Source organism: Stegastes partitus, unplaced genomic scaffold (assembly GCF_000690725.1).
Source record: "Stegastes partitus isolate 25-593 unplaced genomic scaffold, Stegastes_partitus-1.0.2 Scaffold879, whole genome shotgun sequence".
Taxonomy (NCBI): Eukaryota; Metazoa; Chordata; class Actinopteri; family Pomacentridae; genus Stegastes; species Stegastes partitus.
The window spans coordinates 31,502-49,727 of NW_007578610.1; the positions used below are offsets into that span (position 1 = coordinate 31,502).

At 40.8% G+C, this 18,226-nt stretch overlaps 1 protein-coding gene across 1 annotated transcript in view; it reads right to left on the reverse strand.

The window, feature by feature from the left end:
- Positions 1 to 79: 79 nt before the first annotated feature.
- Positions 80 to 18,226, reverse strand: part of LOC103365833 (polypeptide N-acetylgalactosaminyltransferase 14-like) — a 159,392-nt gene continuing 141,245 nt past the window's right edge. Inside the window, exons 13-15 of the mRNA XM_008293382.1 lie at positions 17,984 to 18,128; positions 8,716 to 8,835; positions 80 to 1,921 (exon numbers count right to left, since the gene is read on the reverse strand). Of these exons, the coding sequence (XP_008291604.1) occupies positions 1,763 to 1,921; positions 8,716 to 8,835; positions 17,984 to 18,128 (424 nt within the window). The 3' untranslated portion in view covers positions 80 to 1,762. The remainder of the gene's footprint in view (positions 1,922 to 8,715; positions 8,836 to 17,983; positions 18,129 to 18,226) is intronic.

Below are 18,226 nucleotides of genomic sequence, written 5' to 3' on the forward strand. Positions count from 1 at the left end.
TGAGCTTTTTACTTCGGTCTGTTTCCCCATTTGAGATGATTTTGCCTGGTGAGACAGATCACAGGACAATAAACACAACAGGGATTTTGTGCTGTTTGTCAACTTACATGAGTTTTACTGAACTGCGTTTCAGAGGCCTGTGCTACGAAGCAGGTTCAACAGAGTCAGGATATCTTTTTGTTATCCAGCTTCAGTAAACCTAACAAACACAGTGACACTTAGCGGCCATGTAATGCTGGTTATCAACTCATGAAGTCAAACCAGAGTCTCTAAATCAAACTATGAGTGTATACATCTATAGAAGGGGTGATGTGGTGACAGGTTTAGAGTAGTTTACATATCACAAGAAGAACAAACCATAATCCCAAACCAGTATGAGGAATTACAATAGAAGCCAAAAGCATGACAGCTGCAGCAGCCAAAGCAAGAAAGACTGTGAAAATATTGACTGTGTGAACGCGACGTGAACAGGCTTATCGGTTTCACTGCCTCATCATTAAGGCACAAGTACATCTGTTTACAATGGTGGGGCCTGTTCTTCTGTTCTACTGGTGCGTAAGTCAATCTAAGACTTATTCTTTCAGCTGCAACTCTGGTGGTGTTGAACAGTCTTTGGTTCAAGTAAAGAACAAATATTTAAACAGAATCCAAACCTCTGAGTAGGTTTACTGCAAATCTTGTAAGCTCAACAAGTACTAGACTTTAGTGCTTCAATCAGTCTTTGTTTTAGGATGGTATTGCTACAAACACAGAAGGATGAGATGGTTTTGAAATGTCTTGCTGTCGATGTAAATCAATATATATATAATTCAAGGAAGATTGAAGGTCCCTCCACTGAGAATCTACATCTCTCATGTCTGTGCTCATCAGGGTCAGAAAAGAGTTTAGTCTCCCCTTCCTAAGAAACACTCACTATCCGTTCACTCAGCTCCACATGAGCTGCTACGACTGGTGATGCCATTTTCCAAGAGAACTGATGATCAATACACGTTGATCGTTTATCTCCAACATCTGCTGCTCTGGAGCAGGTTAGGGGTTCAGCATAAGTTACCCCCTAAGAAGTTAACGACTGTCGAGTTTCTGAAAACCCAGAGTTAAACCTGAAGTTATCTGGCTAACCTCCAGTCCTGCTTCATAGGACTGACCTCTGATTACGTCCCAGTGAGGATGCTACCAGGATGCAGTAAAGACAGTGACAGGTATTCGACCAAGTAAACTAAAACCTTGAGTTGTGCTTGGTTTTAATTCCCAAATTCTTAAACAGCCTCAAAAACAGACACTTTCATTGCAAAAGATTACATGACACATTCTCTGACTGAATTTTTTTCCCCCAAGCAACGTTTCTGTCCACCTCGACTCTTTGACAGTTCAGGGTTTTAAGGTGCACTTAGTTTAACTCTCCACCAAACTTTTTAACAGCCTTAAAAATAGATACTTGAATCTCCAGGCAAAACAGAGCGCTCATTTTTGATGCCTTCCCTCCTCCAGCTAGTATTTCGATCCAGCGCACCTCATTAATAAATCAGGATTTTATACCTGACAATGTTCTCAATTTCTTTTCACTCTAACAGTGAAGGGCCTTGGAAAAAAACTCTGGAAGTCTTCATCATCTTTCTGTTCCAATATCCTCGACGCAGCACCGTGACATGATTGCTCATGCATGTTCAGTCTGTGCGAGCAGCTGACTCTGCCCAGGTCTTTCAGGCGCAGAATGGGTGTGACAGGGCAGGTTTCTGGAGGTGAAAGCTCTGGGGGTCGGGGGTCAGGAGAAGGGCACCTCCCATCTCTGTGTGTAAGCGCTCAGTTCGCAGGGGCTGATCACCAGCATCCGGGAGGAGTCCATCCCGTCCAGAGCCATCTCCGAGTCCAGGCAGAACCGAGACACGAGGTGCTCCAGGTGAGTCCCTGACTTCTGCCACCGCTGCAGGGAAAAGCAAAAAAACACAGTTCAGAAGAGAACGTTTCACCACATGTTTCTCTTGTAAATTAGAAAACTTTATATACACTCAAACGAGACATTTACTGCTCATTTTAGCAAACAGCAAACCAAGAACAAGAGCTTATTTTGGATTGATAGCAGATTTAAGCTGCTTGCTATTGATCCACCCCCTGTACTGCAGTGAAAGGAGGTATGGCTCAGAGGATCTTCTGAATGCAGAAACCTGCAGACGACTAAAACACCTCTGAAAAGGTCTTCAGTTATGCTCTGCAGAGCAGCTGTATTACTGTATGACTGAGCTGCAATATGCAGAGAAACATGAACCTGACAGTGACGGAGCTGATGTCAAACTCTTTTGCATATAAAGTAAGAACAAATGTCTCGGTGCTACATGTGCACATACCGCACTGAAGGACAGACATCACTGATTTCTTAAGTGATACACATAGTATGCAATATACAAAACATACAAAGGAGCAGTCACAGCCAGAATAGCTGAGAACAAAAACCCCACCTTTCACCGGCATAATACCCAAGAAAATACATGCTGCAGCAGAAATCTCAATGCAGAAAACCCACAGTAATCACAGTTCATCTCCCATCAGGGGCTTTGACAGAGAACCAGGCTGACACTAGAATTAGATTCCAACTTTTAGGATTTTAAGAAACAGGCTTTTAAATCCTTTTATGGATTTTTGAAAACACTTATTAGTGATAAAGTGTTCACTGTCAGTGATGCACATGGCTGCTGTTTATATCATGCACCAGAGCAAAGCACAGCCTTACAAAAGATGGTGCTATTCCAAAAATGTGCAGTGACTACAGTTATATTATGAAGCAGCTTCTACAGCAGTGTGAGAATGTAGGAGACAGTCACAGATGTGTAATAACAGCACAGAATGAGCTGTTGAGAGGACGGGAACTCCAATTCAATAGAAGTTTAGACATCCAACGCTCCACTTGTGCAGTTCATTATAGATGGAACGGATCTTTTTCTCTAGTTTGTTCTTTACAAAAAAGAAGAAATCACAAAGTACTTTGTCAATTTGACAAAGTTTATGGCAACTGCAACTAGAAATGTTCTTTTTCTTTTTCCTTTAATAAAACAATGCTTCAAGAATCAAAATTTGATAAGAATCACATACAACTATTGCAAACAAGTCATTATAAAAACCTGTGACTAATTTATCATTTTTATCGTCCATTTAAATCATGTAGCAGATAAGTTTTTCCTCATGCATCAGCAGCAGGAATGAGTTTATCGTCTCGATAAGAAGAGCCAGAGAGCGAAGCATCAATCCATTGATTATTGGCTTATAGATGTCTAACAACAGAGCTGCAGCCACCCAGATAAAAAATAATATACAACTGTACTTCTACTGTGCCACATCTCATCACCTTTATTTAGTATATTGATAATAACGTAATAATACATTTGATCAAAGTTTTTGTTTCTTGTGCCTCATAGACCCTGTGATTCCCCTCAGTCATCACTAGATGGAGACTTCTCCTGACTTCTTTCTTTGAGCCACTGGCTTTTTGACCAAACAGACACTCGCTCAGTGTGCGTTGTGTGTGTGTTTTTGGGTGTGTGTGTGTGTGTGCATTATTCATAGCTGGATTCTTTAGCTGGAAAAACAAAGCCGCAGATATGATCAGACATGAAAAGAGGCTTTTATCTGGCAGTGGGTTTGAAACCCAGTCATCAGAGAGCGAGAAGAACAGATTGACAGATAAATGAGGAGAGAAAGAGCAAAGAAAAAACAACAAAATAGTAATTATGCGTGTGTGGGCCACTTGTGTGATATCTTTGTGCGTGTGTAATTTGAGTGTGCGCATGCATTTGCCTGCATGTGTGTTAATTCCTTTGTGCCAGCGTGTATGTTGGTGTGGGGCAGCCATATTGTATTCGCTGAGCCTCTGAAGCGTATCACTGTCATGTATCTCGATCTCGTAAGGCCTTGTAGCGACGCACACACCGAGTTTGTTCGGTAGAATTGCATTGCGGGTCTAATGCGGTGGTGTCAAGATGACATGCTCATCACGGGGCAGCGACGGGCCGCAGAGCTTTTTAATTGAAAAAAAGAAAGAGGGATAATTAAAAGTAAATCAATTAGTATTCACCTCATTACTGACTGCTGCAGCTGCTGACATTGAATATGAGAGTAACTGGCCTCTCTTTTAAGTACTGTACGTACAATAGAGCTCATAACCCCTTTGTTCCCTCTCAGGTTGACTGCAGACAGTTGGAGCCTGATTCGCTGCTCTGGGATCAGACTCAGGTCATCACAGGGTGAAGGCAGACTCAACCGAAATCACCTCCTTTGGGACTTTTGCTGGTATCAGAATTCAGGTGAACTTCGTTGGTTTGAGATTTGATTCCTTGCTGATTGGCTCCCGAGGCAGCCAGGCTGTCTAGACTATTTGTTACATATGTATGTATGTAATCAATACTTGGGTGGCCTTTATAGCTGCCGTTCTCCTCGGTACACTTGCTCCCAGGTTGTCAAGGTACCTGACAGACAGACTGTTTCGAACATTTAAAAAAAACTGTAAATCGGTACAATTTCAGTTGTCTTTATTTCAGTATTCTATTTAAACTCCAAATAGATTTACATTTCGGTATTATAGGTTAAAGATTTGTTTTTATTTCCATGCAAACAGAAAGTCTCACCCGCCAAAGTTATTGTATGTATGAATGTCAACACTTCTCTTATCTTACTTGTGCATGCAACTTAAATACTCATTTGTAGTCTAGCATCAGACTCTTTGCCTCATAATAAGGTTGTTGCTACTGTTGCTGCCAAACATTTGTGGATTGACCTTTTATTATTTTAAAACTGGAATATGATTACAAGGTTGGAATAATCTGACAGACGTGGCATCAGGAACAAGACAACTGATTCTGTACAGAAGAACCTTGCATAGACGTGACAGCGAGTCCAGCATGGTGAAATGTTTTCGTCTTCTCTGGCCTAGTTTGACAACTTCTGCACCCTACATGCTTTATGATCCTGTGTTTGTTGGCCAAGTCTGTCTCTGGCCCACAGACGATGGATTTAGCAACAGTGACGTCCAACGTTGGTTTGTGGATTGTGAAGCCTTGTGTTTGGAGTTTGGCCATCACCATCTCGGTATTTTTGGAATCAGAAGTGACAGACGAGGGGCGGATCTAAGTGAGAACTCCGGCACTCAGTACGCATCATAGACTGTGTACAAAAGATGGACGTAGCCAATGACGTCACACGCCGATTTGTCTACTGGGGGGGGCTCAAGTTTGCTACTTCCTGGTCAATGTCTTGCAGTTTTTAGAGCAAGAAGTGACCATGTTTGAAAGACAGGGCGGATCTGGAGAGGAGCAAGGGGCAGGATTGATGGAAAACCAGAGGACACTTTGCCCACTCACCAATACCAACCTGACTCCTGCTCTGCTGTGCAAACCACCAGGATTGACATGTCAATCGATACAGCCATGTCCCCAACAACAAACACTTTAGGGCCTTATTTCTGTTTAATGTCGGATTTTTTTTTTTCAGATGGACAGCAGGAACATTGATCAGAAGGTCAGTTCATAAAAACAAATCATAATGACTTGTGGAAAAACGTATTATACTACATCAACCTTTTTCATACAGTTTATAACACCAATACGGTAGCAACCTGTCACTACCATGCAGCCACAGACTATACCATGTCTAATCATTGATTTGAATTGCTTTTAGGGCTACTTTCGAGGAGCGGCTTGAGGAACTTATGGCACTTATGTGTTGGTGTCACTTTTCAGAGCTCTGGTCCTTCTCGTCTGACCATAAAGACCCAAAAACTATGAATAAAGCAGAATTCACTCAGTCTGATGCGTCTCTGAGCCAACTGACAGCAGGAATTTAAAGCACTGTGATCACCTAATCTGTCACAGTCACTGTCGTAAAAGCCATAAATGTCACGTATGTCATCCTGGCATCACATGAAAGTGTACAAGACTTGAAGTGTATGTGACTGGAAATGCATGTAAGGATTGCAGACTACTTCTGAATGTTAATACGTGGATACGGTCTCTCAGCAAGTCGAAGCGGCCTGTTTTTTAGACTACACCATATTGCCGCACACCTTTTCCACAAGCTGAACACTCTATTTTCACCTTTGCTTTACTTCTTTCTCACTCTGCCTTCCCCTCCCTCTCCCCGTGGTGGTCTGTTTAGCTCTGTCTCCAGCACTTTCTTTGTGCATTGCTCTGCCTTTTTCGGTGTCTCTCGTCCCGTCATCCCTCCCGTTTCTCTCTATCCTTAATTTAACCTCACCCTGCATCTCTTCCTCTCTTCCCACTCTGTCTCTCCACCAGTCAGCTCTGGGCTGTTTCTCCGGTGAATCTTCGTTCTAATTAGCTATCATCGTTCTGCTTCCTGCTTTCTGACACACACAGAAACACACACACACACACGTTCTCAACCGGGACATGTAGCAGCGCTGTGTTTGTGTGTCTGTGTGTTTGTGTGTGTGTCGCTACAAAGGTTTACTAGTTTCGGTTACATGACAGAGATGCGCGTCAGTGGCTCGGGCTGAAACAAACACAGACGCTGCTCCGTGTTTGTGCTCAAGTGTTTTTAGTCCTTTAATTTAAGGCTGTTATCTGATATATATCACAGCCTGAGCTGAGTCTCCTCCAGCGATATAACACCTGTCTGTCTGTCTGAGCTGTGTGTGAGTGTGTGCTCGCTCTGAACAACTCATTATTAGTCACCAACCTCAGCTCTTTTTGCCTCTTTCCTTCACTTCCTTTCGTTATTCCTTCCTACTCAATCTCCAATTCTAACTTTTACCTTCTGTTTTAGTTTTCTGTCCACTCCTTCCTTTTCCTCTTACTTTCCTTCCATCCTCCTAACTTTCCTTCCTTCCTGCATTTCCTGTCTTTATTCTTTGTCTCCTTCTTCCTACCTACTTTTCTTCATTTCTTCCTGTCTTCCTTCCTTTTATTCCTTGTGTAATCCTATCTTCCGTCCTTTCTGTCAATCTATTTGTCTTTCATCCTTATTTTCTTTCCTCCTTCTTTCTACCTTTCCTTCATTCAGCCTTTGTTTCCTCCTTTGTACCTTCCTTCCTTCCTTCATTTCATCCTTCCTTTCTCTCCTTGTTTCTTCCTATCTTCTATCCTTACTTTCATTCTTTTTTCCCTTCCTTCCTACTTTCTCTTCATTAATTTGTTGTTTCCTCCTTCCTGCCTTTCTACCAGGCTTGCTTCCTACTGTACTTTCCTTCCTCCTTTCTTTCTTTTTTCTTCCTCACATTTCTTACCTTCCTACCTCCAGAACACACAGGCGGAGAACTGTGAGCGTTTCCACAAGAAACCGCATGCTGGGAGTGAACACACCGCTGTCCTCGTTTTCAGCGTTGAAACTCCGAAAAACAAACAAATAAAAAAACAGCTTTTTTTTTTTTTTTTCCTGTTTCTCTCCTTCAGTTGGCACGTCTACTGTAGGTTCCTGCTTTGTTTGGTGATAGCACATCCTCCTCTGTTGCTGCCACAGGGGAACTTGTTGTAGAGGTATAAAAATATTCAGACCTCTAGAAGCCACAGCATTTCTATTATGAAGCCAGAAACAGCTGAGAAATGAATACCAAAGACTCCTAAATCTTGAGTCCAGATTTACTTTGATTTATCGTGTTTCCCGTTTTGCTTTAAGCTCCTGTTGACGTTCTGCGGTGTACACGCTGTGTGCTACAGGCATACAGTGACATTGTATATGATGCACGGTGTGGCCATTTTTTTGGACTCTTCTTTTCTTTCCTTTAGCTTTCTTATTGTCTGTCTTCATGCCCCCCTTTTTCCTCCACAAAGCTGCAACTCTTTCTTCTTCGTCACTCATCATCCTCCTGTCTTACTTTTTTTTAAATATCTCCTCCTGCTTTTGCCTACTTTCTCTTCTCATAATCTCCTTTCACTTCATTGCATTCATGTGTCTGCTTCTTTCTGACTATTCATCTTCACGCTGCTGACTCATCAATCAAATAATGCATAATAACAGTGACAAACCACTGAGCTAATCACACACATATATGGTTTTCCATGTCTGATATTATCCACAAAAGCAGGAGATCTGTTCAAGGAGGCAAGGATCCAGATGGGATTAACACAAACATACACAAACGCACACTTGCGCAGAATGTTGCATGCAGACTGAACAGTTGGCGAGGTGTAATGAGCTAATCTTCTGCTATCGCTCTCTCCCCCTTGACTCACCCTCCTCCCCTCTTCTCCTTCCTTCCTCCCGCATCCTCCTCCCTTTCTCTTCTTTTGTCTGTCTCGCTTCACCTTTCCACCTGTGTCTCTCCTCCTCCCTCCCTCCCTCTTTCTCTCTCTCTCTCTCTCTCTCTCTCTCTCCTTCTCTCTCCCTCTCTCTGGTGATTTATTGGTTGTCAGGTTGTTCTCTGCTGCAGGGGCTTCTGGGACGCCGTCAAGGTGCCCAGTGGTCAGGTAATGACAAGTGTGAGTGTGTATGTGTGTGTCTGTTAAGAGTATTTCAAGCTGCCTGTCCAAAAAAGTGTCAAGCATCTGGCCCTGCAGTGTGTGTGTGTCTGTGGGTGTGTGTGTGTGTGTACGGCAATCATCTTTAGACAAATTTAGCTTTAGATTAATTAACATTTAGATTAATTTATCAGCCATATGATGTACGGTAGTGACTCGCCTGCAGCTACACACCACCTGTCTGCCTGAACTGTGTGTGTGTGTGTTCCTGTGTGTGTGTGTGTGTGTGTGTGTGTGTGTGTGTGTCTATGCAGACCTGCTTGCCATCCGCCATGTTGCAGGGCAGCAGCAGGACCTGGGAGGCAGGGAAGGTGGTGGACAGAGACAAGCAGTGCTGCTGCTGACGGATCTGCTGCCCATGAGTGTACACCCACTCCTGGAGAAAGAAAGAGAGAGTTCATCGTTTTTTTTTTTTTTTTATCTTTTCTGCGTCTCAAATGTTGTTTGTCAGCTGAGTTTTTGAAAGATGACATTTTCGAGTGCTGCCAAGGCTTCGCTTTTGTTTCCGATAAGCGCTGAGGGAGATAAAGTCATTCAGGGAGAGGCAGTAAAGAATTAGAAACATGCACCAAAGTGACCTTAAATACAGTTTCAGGTTACTGGAGAAATGACAATAAAAACATCCTCGAGGGCCAAGATTCTGTAGACACCCAAACGTAGCAGCTGTATGTGATTAATGCAAAGCTCATTCCAAAGCCATTGGCATTAATTTGCTGCTACAACAGCCTCCACTCGTGGTTTCAGGCTTTCCACCAGACCTGGCTGCAGGGATTTGTTTCCCATTCAGCCACAAGAGTATTAGAGAGGTCTGGCTCACAGTCTAGAGTTCCAGTTCATCCCAGAGGTGTTGGATGGGGCTGAAGTCAGGGCTCTGTGCAGGCCGGTCATCCACACCAAAGTGAGAAAACATTTCTTTACAGACTTGGCGTTCTGTACAGGGCTGTTGTCATGTTGAGACAAGAAAGAGCCAAACACAAAATACAGACAGACATTTAGAAGAAGACTGTTTTTTATAATATTATATGCTGTGCCATTTACTATGCAAACTATGAGAAGCAGAAATAGACTGAAAGTGGACAAAGGTATGTATTTTGCGCCTGATTGTAAGACAGACTAAACACAGCAGTTCATAAAACAGGGCTGAAAGATTCTGGGAAAATATTTAACTGAACATTTTATTACAGATATCACAATTTCATTAGCAACATAATTTTTAAAGTCAAGTTTCAGCTCAGTATTCACAGTGTACATTTGCCCACCTTGGTCATTTTTAGTGACTTTGACAAATGTTTTTGTAGTACGCTCTTAATCTTCATGTAAACCTTATTCACATAGTCTTAAGTATGTTCATTTGTGCTGCTGCCTGTCACAATGCCCCAGTAGAGAAGATTCTTAATCTAAATTAACCCGTTTCCTTGTTAAATAAAGATTCAATTAAATAAAAATATATTTAAAACAAGCAATGGAGCATGAGACACATGAGACACTATCAAAAGTGTGACTCTCACTCAAGGAGAACGGCACAGATTTGTAAAACCACTGACATGACAGTTTAAACTCTTTTTCTGTTTGCGTAGTGTCAAACTGCAATTTAAATGTAAAATCGAGGAATTGTGCAGCCCATAAATAAAACATTTTAGTGTCACCTAGACCTGCTACAACACTGAAACATATAACAATATAAAGCCACATACAGGTTATATAAACACACATAAACACAATATAAACACATACAGTTTACTAATGAGTGATGTTACTCTTAACTCTCTACCCTTAAGTAGAGATTAGTGATGCACGATGTTAAAATTTCTGGCCGATACCGAAATCAAAATTTTTGATATTGCCGACAACCAATACTGCCGATGTCGATATTCAGTTTTTGTTCACACCAAAAAATGAGTATAAGTAAGCACTTTGAGACTGTGAGAACTATTCAAAAGAAGCCCCTAATACCAAATTAGACCACAGTCTTCTTTATTACGTAACAAAAGTAAAACATATTTTAACATATTTAACATTCAAGTCCAGGACCATTTAAGAAAAAAACATATGTGGAACAGCAGCAATATCAAATGTAGAGACGAAGGCACTAATGTTAGACAATTATTGGTTTATCACATTGGCTAAATTTGTTCATTGAACCGATACTGATATATCCGAAGAAAACACTAATATCGGCCGATGCCGATATGGTCGCCGATATATCGTTCATCCCTAGCAGAGATAGCTGATAATTCCTTACTTTTACTTTAGTACAATTTTGAATGCACAGTAGTGCTGCCACATTTACTCAACTACAGTCTGAATACTTTTTTACACTGGACATAGAGACATACAGACATTGATGAAGACGGATAAGAGCAATGTGAAGCTGTGTAATTTGGGAGAACAGATCATAATTTGTTCAGCTACTGAGAATAAGAGCTCCTAATAATGAATAACAAATTGTATTTTAGGATATCTTTAATCCTGTTCTTATAACATATATCCAGAAGCAAAAAGGGGAAAAATGTATTGGCTGCAATGACATACTAACCTGCTATGATTCAGTACATATATAGAAATGTAGTAGTAGTAGTGGTGGTGGAGCTGATGTGTATTCATCACCACTACAAGAGTCAAACAACCCTCATCCTGTGTGATACGGGTGCGTGTAATAAAACATTTATGTGCAGCTATTTCAGTCTGAGTCTGAGCTGCAGGTCACACATACAGACACACACATACAGGCAGCTAATGCAAAGGATTGGTCAAGGTTCACTGTAACAGTGTCCTGATGTATTAGTGATCATGTAGGAGAAAGACGTGTTAGGAAAGAAAATAAGAGCTGAGAGCAGCAACAAACACGTACAGGACACACAGAGACTGTGTAACTAGGTCAGGGATATTATGGTAACTAGAAAGATCTGTGAACAATTCAACCTGTGCGTGCGTGTGTGTGTGTGTGTGTGTGTGTGCAGCCTCAGGGGACAGACAGCAGAAAGGTCACGCCAAAGTGAATCACATCTCGACACATCGAGAACACACACATGCACACACTGATATTTAATGCATGGATCATGTGTATTTTAATTAAGAATATAACAAAAGTGATATCAACTACTGAATTACCCTTTTTTTTTTTTTTAAATTACTCTCGTGTCATTATTTGAAAATAAAACATAATTAGTATATATTATTACACATGAAGAGAAAATGGAAAATACTTTAGATTCTATTACATTCCTTTGACTGTTACTTTTTAAATAAGCTTTTTACATGTAAAACATTCAAAAAGCTTTAAAAATATGATGCAATATTATAGATTTAATTACCTGATAGTGCATTTAATATTTATTGAATCAGCCCCAATAGACAGCTCCATGATAAAATGCTACGTACACTTTAATGCACCAGCAGTAAGAATAATCAATCAGTAAGTTTACACATACTGGTGTAACACTCAGGAGCCACTTTTTGCTTAACTCAAGACTTTAGCTTATAATGTAGTCATTTTAAATCACCATATTACTAGTTTTATCAAAGGATACTTGTTTCATCGCGGACGTTTTAACTAAATAAATCATTTCTGTCAAAACAGCCACCCATTCATTCTGCCCGTGTATTGGCTTTTCAGTTAATCATTTCAGCTTTAACGATCAGGAATGTGTTTTGAGGAAATACTCGACGATATTTACTCATTTTGAACTGACTCCATAGTGACACATCATTGATTCTTTACCAGATATCAGCATGACCGCACTGCTGATTCTCCTGTATGTAAGTAATGGTGGGGGAGAGCTGATTTGGGGGACAGTGGGAGGTCTTTTCAAATCAGCTCCGTGATGTATGACGTTTCATCTTGAATATCTCAACGCTGCAGGGTTTATTTCATCATATGATTGATTTATTGAACTGCAGCGAAGAGAATGACATTGGAGGTTAATTGGTCCCGTAGCTCAATAAATCATCACTCTGCTGGAGCCTCGCAGGGTTCAGCCGGTACGTTTACACGCACACTTAACATTTAGCCTGAACACAATCAAACAGTCACCTCAAGCTGTCATGTGAACAAGTACTCTGTTTACAAAGTCTAGATTTGTGCAACCTTGGACGTTTTATTGCTAATTTCTTTGCATTTTTAGTTCTTATTATTACAACACAATTACAACATCTATCTCACTGTAAACTGCACCATGAATCTTACTATAGCCCGCTATCATCATCATTATGCTTATACTCAGACATTTCATTTTACAGTCTGTCATCCTACATTTATTTTATATTAACATACAGATATATTTATTATGCATTTCCTACATTAATGCATATTTTTTATGCAAACTTTAAACATCATTTGTATCACTTTGCTCATAAATATGCATCGTGCATGGAAACATAAAATAGGGAACTGCTGTTTGCTGATTTAGATTATTGTCCTGTACACATGCACTCCTTCACTTGTTCTTGGAGTTTAATTTCCAGTTTTCTATAGGAAACAACTGAATGTGAGGGAGTGATGAGTGGCTGACCAAATCTTTGGTGTATACACATAAACAAGTGCAGAGAAATGAAGCAGTGTTTTAAGCAGATTCCTCACTGTAATCAGACTCACTGGTTGCAGGTTAACACACTTGCTGGTTATCCAGTTACACATGGAGCAGGTCAGCTGAAACAAAGCCTGCATGCTCAGCACAAGTGTTCCCTGGACGACTAAAAGGTTAAAAGCAAAGTGTACTTTGGCTTAAAATAACGATGACACCTGCAGCTCTGTGCACCAAGCTTTCAGAGTAAGCTGTATTTTTCCCCCCCTTTTTTTTTTTAAAGTCAGCTGAGCCACCTTGCTTTCATGCACACGTTCACAGGCGACAGCAGAAGCGATAAAACCACAACTTCATGTCTGTGCGCTCATTACATTTGGAGCAAATTGTGTTCAGAATGATGGTTTTGTGGCTCAGTGGGTCGCGCTTCATGCCCGTCATTCTCCTATCCCTTCAGCTTATATTTCTGCTGTTATACACAGCTGTCCACCCTCCCATTAATGGAACGATATAATGCATTTGAATCCTAGATGACTGACACTGCAAGCATTCTGGTCCGTTGCAGCTGCTGTAGGTTTACAAATCCCTCTCGTTGTTTCTGCTATTGATTTTTTTCCTGTATGTGAATGCTGGTCCAAAATGGCGTGTTAAAAGGAATCCTCCCTTTGTTTCTGAGGAATGTTTACAGTGAATAGTGTAGCTCAGTGTCCTGTAATTACACTGTATTACATCTGCTGGAAATGTCTCATATTTGATGTTTGATTCCATCAGTTATGACATTTTCCTCATCAGCTATATTAATGAGAAACTGGGATGCTCCAGCAGCACAAGAAAAACAACAGACATGTAACAACTGCTAGATTCTGGTTCCAAAACCTTCTCTGGATCCCACTCATTCCAAATGTGTCAAGTTCCCTCTAGAAATACCAAGTTAATACTGTTTTTTAGCGTGCCAATATGACCTTATTGTTAAATTTAAACCCTCTAATAAAGCCGGTGTAGACGTGCACTCCTCAATGTGATAGGAACAGCAACAAACTTGTCACGTTAATGTAAAAGCCATAACAGCACACTGACTAGATCGGACCTAACAACAATTTCTGTTTCACTTTCACACAGGACAGAACTGCATGTTGTCACGTTAAAAGAGAGGCCCGGACAAGTGACGCACTTCAAGTTGTGTGAAGTGATTTGGGAAAGGATTTTTCCACATTTCAGCACCAATATTCATCCAAAAACAACAGAGAGAGAGAGAGAAAAGGAGAGCTAGCTGCCAAAATCCCAAACACAAACCATACTGCAATAAAAACAGATACTGACAGCTTAGATTAACGATGCTCGCCAATAATGAATGTAAATTGTGTTTTTTTCCCCCCCCACAAGACATTAACAGGAGCTGAGGTAGCAGAGTAATGAAGCAGCAGCAATCGGAGAGCAGCAGGATCCATATGAGTTTCTCTAAAGCAAGACAGTTGTGTGCATCTGTGCTGTGGACCAACAGCGAAGGTAATTTCATGAAATACTTCTAATTAGAAATTATCTCCAACACAGAGACAGGATCGATCAGGATCTAACACACACAGAGTCACAGTTTATGAGCTGCAGGTAAATCATGTGTTACATAGCAGCTGTCCTCAGGTTGAGTCCTGGGCTCCATCACAGCTGTTGGGATGTTTTCATTTTACTGTTGGCAGAGCAGTAGTTAGATTATCATCACACATAGAGAGAATTGTCAGTGTTTAGAAAATCATTTTTTTTTTTAAAAAGGCCGTTAGTTATTTGTACAGTTTGATAAGCTTTTATTAGTTTAGATTTAATTCTTTGTTTGCTATGGCATTATAATTTGTTATGCATTATCTGATGTGTTGTCTGTCACTGAGCTGAGTTTGCCTGAATAAGGTTGTGAGGAACATTAACAGATAACTGACTTATAACTAAATGACAGAATGTCATCACATTAACAGATTGATGAAGCAGCAATGGTACACAGTTCATGTCTGAAAGAGGCTTAAGTGTAATTATTTAAGAAATGATTATTAGTAAAATTGAGTTTTGATGGATTATAGAAGGCTTTGATGTCTGCTATGTGGCCGCAGTCCTGCTTGAAGTTCTCCCAGACCCTGGACTCACCCTCACTGCTGCTTCTGTTTGTGGTTACAGAGTTACATTACAGACCTGCACAGGTTGAAGTCACACAGTATTTCAGTAGTTCGAAGTTTGTATAAGATTACAGTTCTTGCCCTGATAGCACAATGTAACAAATCTCAACCCACCGTTTACTTTAGTCCAAAGCATAAAAGACAATACTCTGCACAAGCTGCTACTCAGGGCTTCAAATTAGCTAACCAATATGTGACATCACACATCACTACTTACATAGAACATCTGAAAAGATAACAACCAATTACGACGTAACATCCTCCTACAACTTCTGCTCCTTAAACTTGGCAGGCACTGCTATAAAGATATGTAAAACAGTTCACTTTACAGGAAGTGTTTGAACAAACTACACCAGTATTTTCTGTCAAGGATGGTCTTGACAGCTCATCATTAGAATCATAGCTTGATAGGAATGATGGCCAAAAGCATAAGCACTGAGAATGTACAGAAATAGAACACTCTTTCTATTTGAATTTCTTCTTTTAATTATACTGACTGAGAATAGTTGCACGCCCCAGGAGAAAACAGTTTTTTTCAAACTGACAGAAAACTAAAATGAATTAAATTCTGTAAGTTCAAAAACATTCCCACCTGGGAAACCCGACTTCTGAACATGAACAAACAGGGATTAAGAGCCTTCCTTCAGGGCTTTCTTCAGTTCATAGGAGAGAGCTTCTTACTCACACGCACACACATCCCAGTGGTTTTCCCAAAGAGTTTAGGGATTTGAACCAGCAACCTTCCAGTCACGAGCTGGCCTCTCAAGCCTTCAGGCATTTCAGCTGCTGACACATTCGCTTTCTGCACGTCGGCTTGTTAGACCGAATCACAGCCTCCACACTTGCTCTAAACATGGAATAATGAGAATCCTACGGGTATTAATTATAGCTGAGAGAAGGGAGAACACACACACATACACACACACACACACACACACACACACATACACACACGCACACTCTCTCTTTGGTGTGTTGCTGTGCTAAGTAAGTAAAAAGATGAACGCAGTCAGAGCAGATCAGACACACATGAACACAAAAAAAGAGTTAAAAAATAACTGGCCTAACACTAACACAGTGTGCTGTGTACACACCTGGACTTGCACACACAGTTACATGCTCACATCTTTCCATCTGCTCACAATCACAAACTTCTTCTTGTACACTGTTGAGCTCACAAAAATGAGCAGGGCACAACAAGGTCACAAACACAAAGACACACACAGCTACTGCTCTAACCTAATTAGGTTTTAGCCTAACAATGCCCTCATACAGGCTCTTCCAGATATTTACTAATGATAAATGAGCGCAAGTGAGAGAGAAAAAGAGGAGAGCTGAGGTTAAGCAGTGTTTCCTCATCCACTTTAAGTGAAAACATTTTTCCTTTTTATTTTTTTTTTATTTATTTATTTTTTAAAAATTTTTTTAGGACCAACCGCTACACATTCACAGCTTCTCAGTACAGTCATAGTCGGGTAAAAGGCACTAAGTTATTACAGAAGCTTTAAAAATTATTCTGAAAATATTTTTTTTTTGTTGCTGGTGCAAACAAAATAATACCAACACTAATCAAGTTTACCTGCCAAAGACAGAACTGTTCTGACCAAAATCTCTCATTTCATAAAACTCCCAAACATTTTAAGTTACTCACGTATTCAGGTAAATACTTGCAATTTGCTTTGTTTTATGAAATTGAACTGTAAACTTTCTGTGTCTTTCCCTTTAAGTGTTTATTGTACTGCTTGTACACAGGTCAATCTTGAAAAAGAGCTCAGAATCTCGGTAAGATTACGTGTTCAAATCAAGTACACAAATAAAATAAGGAACACTTTCAGTGCATTGATTTTGATTATTATTATAATTTTCAAATGCAAAATTCTGAAAAATTGTTTTCAGTTGTTTCACTTTAACATTTTGGTACACTGCTGCACACCCAAATACATGTTGTACTTAAAGTTGGAATATGCAGTTCTAATCAAATACAAGTTTTTTCAAATTCAGTTAATATCTCTTCACAAGGTGGCGCAGTTGGTTAGTACTGTTGCCTCGCAGCAAGAAGGTCACCGGTTCGCGTCCCAGTGGGGGCACTGGGATCTTTCTGCATGGAATTTGCATGTTCTCCCCGTGCAGCGTGGGTTCTCTCCAGGTTCTCCAGCTTCCTCCCACAAGGTCCAAAAACATGTTGAGGTTAATTGGTGATTCTAAATTGTCCGTAGGTGTGAATGTGAGTGTGCTTGGTTGTCTGTCTCTAAGTGTAGCCCTGTGATAGACTGGTGACCTGTCCAGGGTGTCCCCTGCCTTCACCCTGAGTCAGCTGGGATAGACTCCAGCCCCCCTGGACCCTAATGAGGATTAAGAGGTGTATAGATAATGGATGGATGGATCTCTTCACAAAATAAATCTAGTGCTTGTACGTAGTCCTGGCTCTGTAAATGGGAAACAAACAAAGTGGCTTTGACCGATCCATACAACACTGTTGCAGCAAATCCTGTCATGCTCACACAGAGGACAGTGAAAGAAGGCGGTAGGAGTGAGAAGGACAGTAGATCTGCCACACTATCTAAACATGACAACAATCTCTCCAGAATCACAGACTCCACCTTTAATCAAACCAGTGACCAAATGTTTTATGAAGCAGCTGTACTGCTTGTAATAAAAAAACAACAAATAACTGAAAACCAACAACTCTTACAGTTTCCAGTTGCCAGTAAACTCTTTTCCACTTGTAAACTGTCTTTATATTTCTTAAGATATCCCCTGGTCTTCTCCAGGTTCACAGTGGGAAGAGCTGCAAAATTTCCGGTTTCCAGACTGCCATTGTATTTCTAACTCCTGATCGACCCACCTGGTTGATGGCTGGGACCCCCTCTGTTCCTATGCAGGGGGCTAACGTGAGGACGGGCATGTCCTGGCCCTCCACCCTGCGAGACTCCAGACAGTTCTGCCTCTGTCTGATCACCCCCGACTGTGAGTCCGAGTCGTCTGGGACCCTGGTGGAGAAAAGGAAAGTTAAGGCGTCCATTGTGTTTGGTGGATGTGGAAATTGGAAGAGTAAAAGAAAACCAAAATAAACCAGCACCACGAGAGG